This window comes from Fringilla coelebs, assembly GCF_963513975.1.
Source record: "Fringilla coelebs genome assembly, chromosome: 1".
NCBI classification, from domain to species: domain Eukaryota; kingdom Metazoa; phylum Chordata; class Aves; order Passeriformes; family Fringillidae; genus Fringilla; species Fringilla coelebs.
In genome coordinates, this window is record NC_140028.1 from 116,420,249 (window position 1) to 116,438,484 (window position 18,236).

The following is an 18,236-nucleotide window of genomic DNA, read 5'->3' on the forward strand; positions in this document are numbered from 1 at the left end:
GACCCATACAGTGAATCAGACATCTTGTCTGGAACTGTACAAATGCGGTAAAACCTCCTGAAACTCTCAATAAGAACCAGTAATCAAAATTTTTTTAAACCACTTTATTCAAACCTGAGCACCTCAATATAAAACTAAACACTGGTGAACTGTCATTTTTCTTGCTAAACCCAGATTACTGCAAATTTAAAATCTGCACAAGTAAGTTTCTATCAGTTCAACATTTAAATAGACTAATTCATCTCTTCTGACACACTTTGTAGATTTCATATAATGAAAATAACTAAAAGAATTAGTGCAATATACTGGACTGATCAAAATAAAATGTACTTTGGAAAACAAAGTTGCGAAGTTCATTACTGACAGACAGCAGTACTTATGTTACAGATACAGGAGCATCATTTATTACTGTTCTAGCCATAAAGGAAGAACTCAGAACCCCCTTTGATTAGAGAGGAAAAAAGTTAGCTTTAAGTAACTGTACATTCTGTATACCTTTAAGCAACTCTTAAATATTACAGAAAGTATTAAACAAATGTAGACTACAATGCAGAGTACCTATTTACAGTACATTAATATCCAAATTTAAAATCAAGTTGGATGTACATAATCGTTAGTGCACTATTTTTTTTCCTTAGGGGAAAAACAAACTGTAATGGCCAGCAATGATCAGAAACAAGAAAGAAGTCACAGACACCGAGTTTGTTGTGGTTTTACTTGAAGAGCTCTTACAGTTTGTAGAGGACAAAAAACCCCATATCCTAAGTTGTAGAGTTGAATTTACTGGTCTGTACCTTCTGAACAGATTAGAAATGAAGTTAGACTTGATTCATCACTAATTCATTAAGATAACTAACTGGGTTGATATAATTTACATACAGTGTACCAACTAAAACTCCACTTTCTGGCAAGCATAGGATTCTTAAAATTGTTAATGCAAGTATTATCTGTAATAAAATTATTAACCTATGGAATGTATAACTAAACAATGGATACCTGCAGAAACAACTGGTTGCATCAATACTGTAAATAAGTTTAAGTAATTTTTAGACCCTGTTTCTAAGGAGGTTTTAAAGCACAATTGAGAATTATGAAAAGACCCAATTCTATTTATTATAACAGTGATCAGTATTGAGGCTACAGGAACTGGCCAATTAGGTCCACAGAAAATAGTTCTTCTACACCCCTAATAATAACAACTGATTTTTAAAACCTTTCAACTGAAGGAAGTTTATTCCGCCTCCATCTCTCCTCTACTGCTGAAACATTACAGCCAGTGGTGGATACATGCATGTTAAAATTTTAGGTGAAAAGAAAACTCTGTATCATGAACTTGACTATTATCGTAAGTCTCTTCGCTGTTTGGAAGCTGTACTGGACCAGGTTAAGCACTCCAATTCCATGGTTATTAACAGTTAGGAAGCAGAAGAATATTCAGAACAGTTTAAAGCAATTGATCTTTTAGTTACTACAACATTGACTCTTGGGAGGTTGTGTGGGTTCAGTAAGGTCTACTCCTCTTCCTCTGGCAGAGCTGGCTCCTGCATTCTGTGGTTCATTCTTGGGCAATTTTTTTGCTGTAATGTGAAGGAAGTAAGAGTTAAACTTGAGATTTTACTAAGATTAAATCACCTGAGTAAACAGAACAACACATTATAGGCATATCAGTCTACTCATTGTATAATCTGATTTGATTCGGTGCATTGGTAATGAAAGAAGTGAAGACACTTCTTAATGATCAGCTACTTTAATATTTCCAGGAGTGAAATGCATCGGTAACTTGAGCAGTAAAATGTATCTGCACAGGTGAGCTATGCCAGTAAATGACAGCTCTTGTGGGGAATCCACCTACACAGAACAGGCTTTAACATTAGGATGTTAGTGCAAAAAGACACAGAAACATTGAAAAGGCACAAAACACAGACAGAAATGGGTCAAACAGTTCCCAGATATCCAGCCAGAATAAATGTTTGAAGACAACATATAAAATGGCCCTCAACACCAGATCAAACTACTCCTGTTGTTTTTTTCAAGCTGTCTTTTCTCTCCAGTTCTCATCAGAATTGACTGATAATTTCTTTGTTGCCCTTGTAGCTCCGAGATTCCTTCTCAGTCTTAACACAAAAAATAAGGGTGAAAGCTGTCACCCTTCTGAGCAGTAGTTTCTCCTGGATTTCTCTCCATCAGAAAATTGCTAAGTTCTACAGAAAAGGACTTCCATGGGCCTATCTTACCAGGGCCCAACAACCACCCTTGTTCTATAGTTTGGCTGAATGGTTTCACTCCAAAGTAATTACTTCTGACAGTTTTTAAAAGAACTTTTTCTAAAATGAATGAAACCCAGCCAAAAAAACTGCAGAGCAGACATCAACATGTTGTGGTGCCAGATAACCTCAGGGTGCTGGGCAAAAGGGTGGGCCACAGAGATCCTCTGATATCCCCTCCAACTTGGGCTGTTCTACAGTTCTGTGGTAAAACCCAAGAGTTCACTACTAAGCTGCTGAGCCAGTACATAGGGTCAATGAACAGAAAAATGTCTCCAGAGCAATGTTTCGGATTCTAGAACTGTATCTAGAACTGAATTAGCATTAGGATTTTTTAACTGGGAATTCCGAATGAGTGCTGAAGCAGTCAATTTAGACGCAGCTGCAGCTTGCGTCCAACAATTCTTTCAACGTTCTCATTTTTCATTTTCTCTCAGCTTTAAGATCATATTTATACATGGTCCTAAGGGTTGCATTCATATTTTGCAGGCCATTCTGAATTACATGCAATACTTATAACCTCATCAGAATTTCCATTCAGAGTCTATTGCTGCACAGATCTTGTTCTGATGCACTGACAAAGCTGAATTTCACCCCACTGATGTAAAATTCTCACATGGCCAAAAAACATTGCAGACAAAACACACAGTTACTAACTGGGCATTTTTTCCCTCAAATTTACTTTAGAGGCTTCATTAAAATATGGAGGCAAGAATTATTGTTGATATATCAAATTTTTTAAGAAATCAGATTTTGGGGATTTTTTTAAACAGGAAACAACCTGCACCATTAAACATAATCTCGAAATTTCACCAGAATACTACAGTTGAGCATTTCTGCATCATTAAATGCAAGCCTATCTTGAACATTTATGAGAAAAATACATTTTGCTGTCAGTTAAGTGTCTGTGTCTATCCTCCTTTTTCAATAATTTACAGTTAATATGAAGCAAGTACTTGTTTTAAAGTGTTGCTATGCTGATAATTTAATTTGCATCTGCTGGAAGTTTGAAAGACACCACAAACCACCTCCTGCTCTCCTGGCTTGGAAAGCATAAGACCTCTTTAAAAATATTTAATTTTAACATCAATGATATTCTTTCACAAAAAGCAGGTTAGAGAGGTGCAACAGACAAAAGAGATCGAGTTATTTGATGCTATACATTACTAGTACCACTAGCAAAGCATCTATTATAACTAAGGTAACTACTAAATAGAATAGTGGCCAGCCTAAAAATGAATTCTTTTTCCTTTGCTTTCAGAAGTCCATTAACAACTACATACAATTTTGGGTATCAATGAAACATAGAAGTTCTTGGTTTATATTTACTACCACATGCTAGCATCTTACAGAAATCCCTAAGGTTATGTTAAGTTAAAAATATACTAGTAGATTTACTTTTCATATGCAGCGTCCTTTACTTATAACTTGGACACTGAATTTAAGCATGCACTGCCATCTTTGACACAGCTTTTGGATTTCAGATAGCTGCTTAAATAAAATTAAACAAATGAAAGGGAGTAAGAACACTTCAATAGCAAAAATAATACATGAAAAACAGAGATCTTAGGTGAGGAAGATTGCCATGGTCTGAATCTCATGAAAACCATTCCCTTTAAAGTTCTCATTTTGTTCATAAACTCACCAATTGCCATGAATATTTCATTTACGTTCATAGATGTTTTGGCAGACGTCTCCATGAACAATAGGCTGTTGTCATCTGCATAAGCCTGTGCTTCCTGAAAGTTAAAATAAGAATATGTTACTTCATAAGAAAAAAAAGAAGAACACTCATACAATCATTACACACTGTACTTTTAGTTGCTACAAAGAAACAATCTCTACAGCATTCTGAAAGAAAGACAGTTTGTGGAAACACTCATCCGACAAATTTATACACCAGCTATGGAGAAATTACAATTTCACTAATTAGTTAAACAATTATAAGTGGAATCTTAAAAGATCCCTACTAATCTTAAAAATATCCAGGTGGAAAAACCTCAGACAAAACTAAATTTAAAATGAAAACATTGATGAACGAGATAACCCCAATGTAGAACATTAGCTCTGACAGTAAGAACAAATAAGCTTCAAAAGTGCCATCAAATGTCAGCAAGTCCATTATTAGGAAAAAGGCAGTCTGTGAACTATCCTGAATCTTTCAGCCACTGAGTCAGATGGATCAGAACAGTTTTACCACTCTGATATAAATTCACAATTACAGCAAATAAGCAGTAATCAGTAATTTGCCATGTTACCTCCCTTTTCAGTATGAATTTTAATCTGATACACTGCTTTTAAGGACCATGCTATTTTTCCCACTTCTTATTAGTCAATTCAGCTGAGAATCTCCAGCTTCTTATGATTATATAACTACCTTTGCATTCAATAAGAAACCTGCAAAAAAGCTGAACTACAGAACACTTATGATAAGAATAATCAACAACTCTATAATTGACACCTGCTAAGATCTATGTAAATCTGAAACAACACATTAACAAATACATAGAAATCTAATATTTGATTTGCAATGAGAAAGGCCTGTCAAGCCCACAAGGAGCCCATAAATCTGCAGTAGCAAACCCCCTAACATTTGAAAAACATTGACTCTAATTGTTCCAAAAATAGTACAGGTAGGTCTACTTTGGTAGTTAAATGTGATTACATTATTGACTGCAGTCATGTATGAAATTTTTGTTAAATACCACAGTTTTTCATAAAACACCAAAGCTGCCTGTCAACTGTCACAGAAGTATAAAATTAAAAAACTGGCAGAAAAACACCTAAACCACTGCTAACCTTTTAATTAAACTCTCTATAGTTACGAAAGGACTACATGCAGCTGTATCTCAAACAGTGACCCCAAACACAGATTAAAAACCATAAATTGCTGACTAATAAATACTATCTTAATTCAAATTCAGTCCATCATGAATGGACCAAAACTACCTGCAGTTAGCTTAATTCAGTTTAAAGGCTATTTTCTGATGACTTGATTAAACTTTCTAGAAGATAAAATACACCAGTGAGAGCACAAATGCAACCCCAAAAGAAATGCCATGAAAGGCTCAATTAAAATTTCAACACTGCTTCAACAGTACAGCTTAAGCAAGTATATCATATGATAATCAAAATTCTCTGGGTGACAAGCCAGACAGAACAGTTTGCACTGAGTTACTGCTATCTCACCCACTGAAAGTCTAGTTACTGGTAATTTTGGGTAGAAGACAGAAAGAGGTCACATCAAAGAACAGATACTCAATTAGCCTTAAAAATATGCAAATAAATTAATTATTCCTCAAAGTCAAATTAATTATTCCAAAAAGTCTATTCCTCCATATTACTTGTACAGAAATAGGTTTTTCAGTAGCATGTATAATTCAATTAGTCTCAGTTGACATTTATATTTAACAGCATGACCTCCATAATAACTAGCTAGGCTATGCATATAAGCTCCCTGTAGGTTTATTTACTATCTGTTCAAACAAAATGCAATTTCTATGAAGAAAAATTATGTACATACCTGGAAATCCACAGCTCTTTTGTTAGCTAGATCAGCTTTGTTTCCTGCTAAAGCTATTACAATGTTAGGACTTGCTTGTCGCTGAAGTTCTTTGACCCAATTTTTCGCTCTGGCAAAGGACTCCTGTTAATGATTATAAATGATGCAACTGAGTTTTATCATCCTTTTGTACTCACCTATAATCCCCATCTCTGTTACCTACACTTCAAGCACAAAACACCAATGCAAGGCTGCTACCTTAGTCCAAAGGCACACTCCAAACTGCCAACTGAGCTTTTAAAATGAAACATTCCTACCTTAGTTCTCAACTGTGCTTAGCTGGGATAATGCTGAAGTAAATAGGTAGGAAGATCTTTGTGTAGACAAAGTAAGGAAAGAAGTGGTTAAGAGAGAAAACAGCAATTTCAGTTTCTCTGGAAGATTCATGTGTATGAACAGCTACATTGAAAAGGCCTCAAAATGACTTTATAATTACTGAGGTCTGTTCATTACGGTACATGATTTCTGTGTTTTTTGGAGAGTTTTGAATTTTAAGTCTAATTTTATCAGAAACTAGTGAAGCTTATCTCATCCTAGTCCAAATAAAAAGAAATCTAATAACCTTAGGTTTTAGTCTCAATAGCCTGTGTTACCTTTCCAATCCTTAATCAAAATTTGCAAAAATACAATACTAAAATAATGTCTGCACTATCAGAAATAAAGGTGCCACCAGCAATGTGATGAGAGTAAAAGTTCAAACTCTATGAACTGATTTGAGGGTGGGTTAGAAACACTTTCATAAGAGGATTTTTCCTCTTCCTTTCCCTCTTTTTAATACAAAAAAACCCATCCCAAAACAAACAAAAAACCAAACCAAACCACAACAACAAAAAACCCAAAAAACAAGCAACAAACAACCCCAACGCTAGAAACAATCTTTTAGCCAGAAAAGTTTAGACACAAATTGACATTACACAGTGCAGTATGAAAGGAGCAATCTGGTCCAGCAGAAGGCACCCCTGCCCATGGCAGGAATGTTGGACTAGACGACCTTTAAAGGCTCCTTCCCATCCAAACCATTCTATGATTCTACAAAATGATGAACTGATTTACACAAGTCAGTGAGAAAAAAATAAGTAAAGATCAGTGCAAGACTGGTAACTTCCAAATCCCCCTTGTGCATCCCTAATCCAGTACTTACCTCGTTTGTAATGTCGTATACCACTATAGCTGCTTGCGCTCCTCTGTAGTACATGGGTGCTAAACTGTGGTACCGCTCCTGCCCAGCTGTATCCCAAATTTCAAATTTTACCGTTGTATCATCCAGACATACAGTTTGGGTTAGAAAAGCAGCTACAAAAAAGACAGAGGTGCTGAAACCAGAAGTTTGCTTGTATCTCTATATTCATATATAGTTATGCTCACAGAAATGCAAAACATTTCAAGCCTACTATTAAAATACAACAGGTTTGATGTAAGAAGCATTAGCTGACAGCCTGTGACTCTGATCAACACAGAGGAGTTATTTAAACAACTGGACTTTCCTCAAGTTAGACATAAGAAAGCAAAAACTGGAAAGAATTCCCTTTTTCATTATAGTGAATCTGAGTAACCATAAGCCTTCTCTTAAAGCTTCTAGATACAGTCTGTTGAAGCAGGATGTATACTACAGTACCAGTAACAGCATCCCATCATGCTATAATCCAACAGTTAAGATATTTTCAATTCTACATATTTGTATTACTTGAATAGCATCTTAAAACTTTGATTTCAGCTCCTAACAATTTCACCTTAGCTAACAGATCTGGAAGAAAGAAGCACTTCTTGTAAGTTCTTGTTCTCAAAGCAGCTATATTTTTGACTTTCCAAGTGATCTCAATAATTAATTTCAGCACAATTTCAACAGCCTGTAGTTTCAGGAAAACTTGCAGCCATTGCTACTACAGCTGAATGCATTACCATAAATAATGGTATTCCAGAAAATACTAACTCATTCCAAGTCTTCAAACAGTTACTACTAGTAAAATTTTTCCATTCAGATTAAGGTACAATCAGAGGTATGGAGGTGAGTGCCCACACAGCATAGAAACTCATATTAAAAACAAAACTAAGGAAAGCCCACTACTTAGCTGAAGCAGGAACTCTGATCACTCGGCACACTGATGGACTGTGACCAATTTAAATAAATGGCTGAAGAGGCACTGACCTATTACTCTTGCATACCTGGTATTTCATCCTGTCCTACATACTCAGAGACATCAGAGTGTATGAATCATTCCAAAACTGCTCCAACCTTCAACTCAACTCATTACAGAAACCAAAATGAAGCCAATCTTGCTCTGTAAAGGACATTGTAACTAGCATACAGAAGTGTCCCTGTCTCAGCTGTAAGCAGCAGCTGCATGGTACTTAGCTGCTGGTCGGGGTTAAACCGTGACCAGAAGCTGACTCCTTAAGTGGTCAGGTGCTCCTGCTTCAGGGGTATTAGCATCCATCACAGATGAGCAGGCCTCTGGAGAAGGTAAAAGCTTTGATGTTCCAATGTTAAATCAACATAAATCTTTCTAAATGCTACATATTCGAATGCTGGTAGAACAGGCTCCACTTGGCAGCTCCCTAAGCAGCCCAGAACCAAAACAGAGTGGAAAAACACCATACATCTTGCACTAAACAAAGGGCTTTCTCCCCAGAACCAGCTCAGTATTGTATTTCTCCAAGGCAGAGACAAGATGTAAAGTTCTCACAGACATTATTCTCTTAACAAAAAAATGTAACTCCACTGCATAAATGAAAGTATGTACTTGGAAAGACAATTAAACAAGAAGTTTATTCTTCCCAATGCTCTTGTTTTTGTCAAAAGTAACATTTCAACCACTTGAAAATGACAGTCAATTTCTGCAAAAAAAAAAAAAACTTTCTTCAACCTTGCCAAGGCCATAGTAAATTGACAATTAATCATCTGTTAATTACTTGAAAGTCTATCATCTTTAACAGCCATACTTTTGTCTTAAGCAACTAACAGGCCTTGCTACACTAGTCTGAAGTGGCAAAACCACACCACCACCATCCAACACGTCTGCCTTTTACTGCACTCCCTTTCAGATGTTTTTATCCAGATTCACAATGCACATAAGCCTCTCTTTGTTAAAAGGCCCTTCTGTATACAAAGAAAATTATGCCTTAGGCAACTACAAGCCACAGAGTTAGACAGATTTGTCTATAGAAAACTTTTCTGAATCCCAACACAGCTCTCAGCTGTATTATATAGTATTTCCTTGTTTATATTTGATATAGAAGAGGCACAAGTTAATACAGATTACACTAAACCTTATATATCTGAACTTGACCTTAGGCTCTTGTTTAACCTTTCTTTAGATTTTGATCAGTGTAACAGGGTTTGGGTTATTCCAAAGACTAAAACAAGAAAAAACTAAACAAAGGTTAAACGAATTTTGAGATCACTGAAATGGAACAATGAATTTTACTTAATTTTAACTGTTTTTCTAAACTAAAAACCTTGGTGATATTGGAAAGTTAATTCAAAATACATGTTTGAGAATGCTCTCTGTATTAACACACAGCTGTTTATCAGAGCTTATAGAAACTTTCATACTTACACCCATCCTTAAGCCATGATAAAATGCACAAAGCCAAAAGTGTGCATTAGTAAGATTGCTACAATAGAAAATATGTGGTTGTCTATTTATGCTGACAGATAGAAAAAATAAACACATGTAGCAGCTAGAAACAGGGCAAAAGAAGAATGCAATGAAATTCAGCTTGCATTTATTTTTGTAAGCTTTCCAGCATTTTTACATTTCAACAACTGTTGGTGTGTGAAGACACATACAGACCACTGAAAGGCCTTCACATAAATATTACAATGGAACAGGCTGACTCATGCAAGCTGCAACAGCAACTACTGGAGAGTATTTATCAATTCACAAAAACCAATACTTTGTAAAGTCTGTATGCTGTTAGGTAGTTTTAGAATACATTTAAATCTATCCAAGGAGAAATACAGCTCAAAGCACAAACAACTCCAAAATACAATATAACTTAAGAAATCTGCCAAGGGGAAGAGTGTGACAAAATCTGTCTAAAGCTAAGCAGATTTTTTTTTTAATTCTGGTAGCCAGCACCTGTTTTGTTTGAAGTCACAAAATGGAAAAACAGCACAATAAATTCTGCAATTATTAACACAGAAATATAGCAAGTTCTGCAAAATCAAAGTCAGAATGCCTAAGTGACAAACACAGGCCTTATGGAAGATGCAATGCTTGGGTTTTTTTCATAGAAACTATGCTCATAATTCTTACTAAGCAGTTATTTCAGCCATTATGCATGCAGCACAATTAAAAGAGCCACACACCCACTTACAAACAAAATGTAACATTTAGCCCAGGTTTCAAAACTATGCAGTTCCAGAACACATTTACTACCTCCTCTAGAAAAGGATGTTTGTGTTTAACTCAGAAATATAGTTCTCAATTATTGACAAAGGTTTGATCCTTGCTGTCAATGACCCACTCTAGAAGTGCCATTACATTAAAGGCTTTCAAGGGCAAGGACGATAAAAAACACGAACATGAAACAAATTAACAGAGTAATTTTCTCACCTCCAATCGTACTTTCTTGAAATTCATGAAATTGTCCTTTTACAAAACGAAGCACCAAACTTGATTTGCCAACTGCAGACTCTCCTAAAAGTACTAGTTTAAATTGGCAAATTTTATTTCCAGCATTTGGCCCATTGGGCCTTGTTGCTCCTCGATTAGCCATGTCCAAATTAGAAAGCAGTCCTTTATTTCAACAGCTTTTGAAAGCAAGTTCCACTGAGATCTGAATCCTGGTTCTTCTGCCAGTAACAACCTATTTTGTGAAAAGACAGTGGGTGCATTAGATTTACAAACCAAGCAAGACAAGTCTCATTCACTAATGCAATATATTATGTATAACTTCACCTAGTATTTACCAAATTCAACAGTCCAGACTACAGGTACCATCATTTTTAAGCTGTCAACTATAGCCAGAATTTATGATACATGAACCAGTCATCTTCTTCAACACCTAGTCTTCCCATCAAAGCTTCAAATTAGCACATTAAAATCCAATTATGCTCCTTCTTGCAAGACCTCAGTCTCCTGTTATTTCTTAACAAATCAAGACTGATGTATAACACAACAGATTCAGACTTTCAAACTGTCAGTAAAATAACAAATGACAAGCAGGAATAACTTTTCATAATTATGCTATTGCTAACCAATATTCCAAAGTCAGCACTGCTCAAGGATGCTAAAAAACACAATTCTGGGAGCAATTTGGGAAAACTCAAACACCACAGTAGCTTCTTTGCAAGTGTAGTTCATCAATTTACTTCCATCCCATCTATCAAACACAATTTCCTTACATAAAAGTACAGATCTTCACATGCAAACCATTAATATCCTCTCTTATTAAAAACTGTACTGAGAAACAAAAGTGAAGCCTTCCATATGAAAACCAATTGACCAGTAAGAATTCCAGGCCACTTTGCACAAACTACCAGAGAACTACCATATGCTAATAAATTTCTATTTCCAATACTTACATGTGTCCTAGAGCAGCATTAACAACAAAGATTTTGGTAAGAACAAGTATGAACAGTATATTGCTTAGTCTCCTTACTCTTCTTTCCAGCTGCTTAAAATAACCCCACCCACAGTACTTATTCATATAGAAATGGAGGCCTTTAGACTCTGCTGGTACCACTTCTGACCCTAATATTTATGATTTTACACACTTAACAGTAGATAAAAAACAAAAGACCTCTCAAAATTAGCTCATAATTTTGTCCTGCTCCAGCTGATTATTTATTTGAATTAAGCACACTTTGTGGGGATACAGCTTTTCTAACATCTAGGATGTGAGTCAGGGTAGAGCACATGCTCCTAATGCAAAAAATGGCTTTAATTCATATGTTGCAAAAAAGTAAGCAAACACAATACTTTCAAATGACTTCCAGTTCTTTATTCCTTGTGATAAAGCAACTACATTTTAAACCAAGCAGTAGCCTTTAACCACCTTCCTGTTTCAAACACAGATCAGGCACTTGAGCATTCCAGTTTGCTACAGGCCTAGCTCAGATGCTAAGCATTCCTTCTCCTTCCTAACTCTTCCCTTCCCTCAACCCAAGTCCTGAAGAACCTTTTTTCCTGGAAAGTGTTTCAGCAGTCTAGCAGAACCCTACCCTTCAGTAAGATACTCCCTTACAAGCTAATATTCATGGAATAAATAAGAACAAAAATCTTAGCATTATTTGTGGAAAAACATAACAGCTGAAAAACAGCTACTTCATTTCTCAATGTAAACAGAATACAGGTTTTAAAAAATATTTCCAGCATCTTAGAGACACTTTTATTTGCCCATGTTCCTCCTTTTCTCATACCTCTCAAAATACTTTCCCTTCTTTGAGGTAGAATATAATGATTTTGCATTCTGTCCTGAGTTTGTATTCCATTTGACTATCACACTAAAAACATATTTTTTAAATTTCAGTTGTACAACATAATGTATCAAGTATTATATTTTAGTAGCATAATCTTAGAAACATGTAAAATTATTCCACAGGGAAAGAACGAAGCCAAAAAGCCCCTGCAAATCCTACCATCGTTCTTATTAACTACCACATTAATTCTATACTACAATTCTTATTCATTAAACTAATTTTGGTGAAGTATTTCAGAATACAGGAATGGATCCAGTTATTTCAAAAATATCAGACCTTTCATCATTACACCATAAAATGATTTTGCACTACTAGCGTGTTGGTTGTCAGGAAAGACTCTTCCCCCTCCATGCTGTGGAAATATGCTTCAGAAGTTGTGGAATGATTTGGATAAAAATGGATCAGTGAAAACAGTTAATCTCTCCCTAATTGTACTACAATAGAGAATGCAGCAAGGCATAACCAAAATATAGGTGGTTCAGAATACTGTTAGCCATTTGTTTATCTTTTCCTTTGGAAAAGTAATGAAGACAATTAAGTTATTTTTGTTTTAAAATGGAAAAAAACCCCATCTGTTTGCTGTAGCATTCCAGTGTGTTTGGACAACCATGAAATAATTTAAAACCCTTTAATCTTAATATGTGCCATGTTTTTTCAGAGTCTGCAGCATTCATAAAAACATAAGGACAACATCCAACGACTGTGTGACTTAGTACTCCTGGGAGCAAGTGACTTCTAGATGACACACAGTGAGGGAATCAAGCCACTGCACAGGTTACTCCCTAGGACTGATTTTTTGCTTGCTGTTTCCCATACTGAGAGCAAAAGGAGGTATGAGAAAAGAACATTTAACTTGCATAATATTTATCAATTTCACCTGAGCATTTATGGCTGGTAGTTATTTCAGATTTTTATCACTCATGAAACAGTAATTACTACCCCTGGCAAAACTACTTCAGTACACAAAGCTGACATAAGTTGGCAAGAAAAATATCTCGCTTTATTTTTATAGATGCCCAAGCTACAGAGGCTGTAGTTATCAGAGACCTTCAGAGTTTACATTCTTACAGCATCCCTCCCTTGAAATCATTCTAGATAGTCAGATATCATGTACAAAGGTAATCAGCTCTCAAGCTGATAGCAGACCACAGGACCTGACAGGAAGGCCATCTAAGAAACACTGCAAACCCCATTCATTCAACAGTCACATCGATACATCTAATAAATTAATAACGAATCCTACTAGTCATACCACCCACTTTTCAACAGCTCAGGATAAAAGAAAACGCAAGACTGAAAACCTGATAGAGCACATCCAGATGATTGTGACATATTAAAAGAAGTCACTAACACCTTCTATCAGTGTATATGGAAATCATAATCTTTTGAGGTTTCAGATGATGCCAAAACTCTGTAGTTGAAGTTCACAACATGGCAGCATACTTACATAAAAAACAAGGGAAGTACCTGCTTAATCTGAAGAGAAGCAGTACTGCAGTTTGACACGGCCACTGCAGAACGGTTTTGGCCTGGTCTTTTCATATCTGTGAGCTGAGCACACAGTGCCTCACAAAGATTCAGAAGTAAGATTTCAATGCTACAGTCCCCCATGCATACTGTAAGTCCCACGTCACATTCATTCTACTATTTCTTAATTCATCAGTAAAATACAAACCTGGAGAACCCGGGAGGAATAGTACACTCAGTACCCTATACATACACTGCAAACTCAGCTCTGGGGAAAATTTCTTGGGAAAAAATCCACTGATATGGCTCTCCTCCTCCTCTCCTTCCAACTTTGTATGCAATGTAATCAATATGTTTGGAAGATGTAAAGAAAGAAAACCTGGGTAAGACATTTTCATTCACCTACAAAAAGGCAAGTACACAACTGCTTGACTTGAAACAAGCTCTTAAATTGATACATACGGGAGTTACGGAAATGACCTACTAATACAAAAATCTGCTAAAGAAAATACTATAAAATTTTTTGAGATGGATGGCTTCACATGGATGGAAATGAGGGAGATTTTCTTACTTTTATTGAGTTTAACATAAAAACTCCATTTTGCAGTCTTGGGCAGTACAAATACATAGGTCACTCTGTTACGTAGGAACTTTAACACTTCTCTTGAATATTCCCCCCATGACAGAGCAGGTCCATGCTGAAATGCCAGAACACAAAGTCTAGAATATATTATTAGCCAAATACTCCTGGTAATTCCACCAACTAACTTACTGGATGCTGGGTGTTCTCCTCACTCCAGAAATTTGTATGTTGTTGGACAGTCTGAGTTTCATTTATGAAAGAGTCCTAAGTATTTTAACAGATCAAACACAAATCTTATTGTGCTTGAGTCTGTGTACAAAACACCAACAGTCCCAGCCAATACCTACAAATTCTCAATTTAATGGTATAATTCAGTCATGTAAGCATAAGCACTGGACTATTCTCAACTACAGTACAGCTAATATAGAAGTATCAAAGTAACATTGGTGACAAAAGCCAGCCTACTGAAGAGATTAAGACAGTGAGCACTGTTCCTACAATTAATGTGATTAAGTGTATTATCAAACAGAAAGGCCACAGAAAAAAATTCACGATAAATTTAAAACTGGAACATTCCACCACTTTTATATCTCACAGCAAAGAACACTGTTTTTTACTAATAAACTTTTGTACGCTGCATTAACGGACATAAAGCATACAATGCTGAGGCAGCAACCATTACCTACTTTAAATTTCTTCATACTGGACTTTCTTAAATGTTTTAAAAGGCAGTAACTACAAAGGCTTATATATTAGCCACTCCTACTAACTGAATTTTCCTTCCAGGTTCACCAGAATTAGTCTGACACCTTAGTGCAGAGTTCAAGACAGTGACAAAGATAACCAACAAAATGATTGTCATATGTAAGCCATATTGAAACATAATGAGACTGTAGGTTAAACAAGTGAATCAACACAGTTGCTGCAAAAAAATCATAGCCCTACAATTAAAGGTAATAGCCATCTTATAAGCTCATCTGAATGATGAATGGTACCAATTGCTTTCAGATAAACTGGTTTATCATACAGGAAATGCAAGTGATGACTACAATACCATTGTCTCCAGCCACCTCACTTCAGCCAACATCTACCTTTTCCTGACATTTCCCATTATGGAAGAACAATACCTACATGCAATCTGTAGGTAAGCATGACTGTAACTCTGAAGCGACACTATAGAACTGGAAAAAAAAATTCCATGATTTTTACTTTGCCGAAACATTGCAAGAAAGAAACTGATTCATTCCAGCTGCTTAATTAGCTGTTTAATCTCTCATTGCCACCCCCAAGCTCTGAAGGAGGTAGAAGGTAGAAAAAAAATCATTAAAAATGCCGAGAGAACAGCCTTTCATGGCCTTGTCTGGAACATTTTGATAGTTCTTATGCAATTCAGCTCTCCTCTAAAACACAAAAAGCTTAGGTTTGTTTCTCCACCCTACCCCAGCTTTGTGTCTAGTTCCAATTCCGTGCGATGCAGAAGACATCCAGGATACTAGGCCTGTCGCGATCCCCCCGATGGCGACGCATTGTCGGGAGCATTTTACTTCCCACCTAGTTCACCGTCCTTTTTCCAGACGCAAGCGAAAGGGAAAGCGAGGGACCCATCACCCAACCTCCCCTTCCATATCTCACAAGCAACTCGAGGGGTACAGCCCTCACGGCCGGCCCCAGACAGCGATACCTCTCTGCAGGAGCGCCCGCACGCAGGGGAGGATCCCCGCTCTCCCGGGCCCAGCCCCTCCAACCCCCGCCGCCACCTCCCCTCCCCCGCGGCTCCCTTCCAGGCACAGGAATAAGGGGAAGTGGGAAAACCGGGGGCGCCATTTTGAGCCGGGAAGGGAGAGAGCAGCGTCCCCTCCCCGCACGCCGGGCTGCCCACCTCGGCCACCCGTACCGCGGCACGACGCTGCCGCAGCGCCGGGGTAGCGGCCGCCGACAGGAGCCCGGACAAGGCGCGTCTCGCCGCCGCCGCCGCCGGGACCCCCCCCGCGCCGCCACCGCCTCCTCACCTGGCCGGGGTGGGGGAGCCGGGGCGGCGGCGCAGCGACGTCCGTCCGTCGGTCGGGGCTGGCGGGCGCACCGGGGCAGGGTGGGCGGAGGAGGGGTAAGAGGGGAGGCGGCTCCTCGGTGGGGGCGAGGGGCGGGGGCGCAGCCGTGCCTCACCCAGCCCCGCCGCCGACTTCCGCCGCCGCCTCTGCCCCGACCAAAACACACTCACACACACACAACACGCACTTCCGCCGCCGCCACGTCACGCCCGCACGCGCCGTGCCCTTCCGGTTCGCCCGCGCCAGTCGTCACGTGGCTCCCTTTCTTTCCCACCTTCTCCCCTCCTCCTTTTGTTCCCGCTCCCTCCCTCCCGCCCGGCCGGCCGCGCCCACCGCGGCCGAGACGCGCTCGGCTGTAGGGTGTTCCCTATCTCCCGCTTCTCCCCAGCGCCCGGGGGAAGAGTCCCTGCGAGCCACCCGCGCGTTTTCCATCTCCCATTTACGGTGGGGGTGGTGAGGCACTGGAACGGATTGCTCAGAGAAGTTCAGGATGCCCCAACCGTGACAGTGTTCAAGGCCAGGCTGGGTGGGGCTCCGAGCAACCTGCTGTAGTAGGAGGTGTCCCTGCTCAAGGCAGGGGAGTTGGGAGTGGATGATCTTTAAGGTCCCTCCCACCCCAAACTATTCCGTGATTCTCTGCCAGTCCTCTAGGGACTGCATTGCAGCCTGAGGAGGCCACTGAGGAGCCGAGGATGGGAGCTGGGCATTGCACACACAGACAAGTCCTGGTTTAATCCTTTGAAAGAACCAGTTTCCAAAGCTATTAGTCAAATGAGTTGAAAGGAAGAACTACATAGGAAAACCTGAATTGCCATCGGGAATTTGCCTTTTTCGAGCAGCCACTGATAAAGCCCAGAACGAGTCTTGATTGCTTCATCGCACAAAGCATGACCTTGCGAGAGGGCAGGATAAAGGCCAGTTGGCCACAAGCTGCAAGTGGGTTGCAGCGGAAACAAAACAATCATGATAAGTGTTTCTTCAGTATAGCAGCTTTAACAAGGTCTAAGAGTTGGCATTTGAAAGAAACAAACAAACAAGCTGGTAAGACATTTAGTAAGTGTATCAATAATGGTATTTAGTAATTGGTACAATTTAATGAAGATTGTTTAGATAATCCATCACAGGAAATAATCAAGTTGATGTAGTTGAATTCTCAATATATATTTTTTATTTCAACCACATATATTTAAATGAAACAAAAATCAAGTTATGTGAAGCCTGTGGTCAGTGTTATGCTACTTTCCCCTTTCTTAGAATGACATATCAATACTTGAATGTACTGAGGTGAATGGAGTGAAAACAGATTGTTTTTTTAATCTTCATCAGTTCTTCTTTTCCATTGGTACCAGTTTGGTCTCAGAGTAACAATTTCCCCTTTCTTCTGTTAATCACTTACGTGAGTGCTTTGTGAAAGGCCAATATGTAACTGAAAAAAAAGGAAAATAGTCTTTGCATTCACCAGTGATGTAGAATGCCAGACTAGCTGCAGATAAACATGTTTGTGTAAGTAAAGTATACAAACTCTTTTGAGCTGTGAGTTTTCTAAATGTAAGAGTTGTCCTTTAAATCATGTAGTCCTGCCCTAATACACTTCTTATTTGCCATTACTCTCTGACTGGTCTCAATATGTTCAGCTGGATTGCAGGATTTGCTGAGCAAACAGCAGATTCCTGATAACCAAATGTGTTTTACTACACACCTGACAGGCATGCATTGGAACACCAGACAGCATCCAGTCAACCTGGCAGCTACTCATTCACTCACTCACTCACTCACTCACTCACTCACTCACTCACTCACTCACTCACTCACGTCCCTGCAGCAAGACAGAGAACACAACAGGAAGAACAAAAGCAGGAGAACTTGTGGGTTAAGATAAAGGCAG

General features: G+C 38.5%; 1 protein-coding gene across 2 annotated transcripts; it reads right to left on the reverse strand.

Moving 5' to 3' along the window:
• Positions 1-100: 100 nt before the first annotated feature.
• Positions 101-16,506, reverse strand: RAB5A (RAB5A, member RAS oncogene family). 2 transcript variants are annotated; one of them, XM_084225999.1, is made up of 6 exons: positions 16,198-16,322; positions 10,386-10,638; positions 6,968-7,119; positions 5,788-5,910; positions 3,910-4,003; positions 101-1,577 (listed from the first exon to the last, which is right to left on the reverse strand). In XM_084225999.1, the coding sequence occupies exons 2-6, from the start codon at positions 10,546-10,548 to the stop codon at positions 1,462-1,464; spliced, it is 648 nt and encodes a 215-aa protein (XP_084082125.1). In that variant the 5' UTR covers positions 10,549-10,638; positions 16,198-16,322; the 3' UTR covers positions 101-1,461. The 2 variants fall into 2 exon arrangements, with proteins under 2 accessions (XP_084082125.1, XP_084082124.1); XM_084225998.1 differs by having other exon boundaries at positions 102-1,577; positions 16,313-16,506.
• Between the last annotated feature and the right edge of the window lie 1,730 nt (positions 16,507-18,236).

Coding starts and splice junctions, on each gene's coding strand:
- RAB5A (XM_084225999.1), bottom strand. CDS start 10,548: ATGGCTAATCGAGGAGCAACAAGGCCCAATGGGCCAAATGCTGGAAAT. Junction 7,120..10,385: donor TCAAGAAAGTACGATTGGAG/GTGAGAAAATTA, acceptor TCTTTTTTGTAG/CTGCTTTTCTAACCCAAACT. Junction 4,004..5,787: donor AAAGAGCTGTGGATTTCCAG/GTATGTACATAA, acceptor TTTAACTTTCAG/GAAGCACAGGCTTATGCAGA.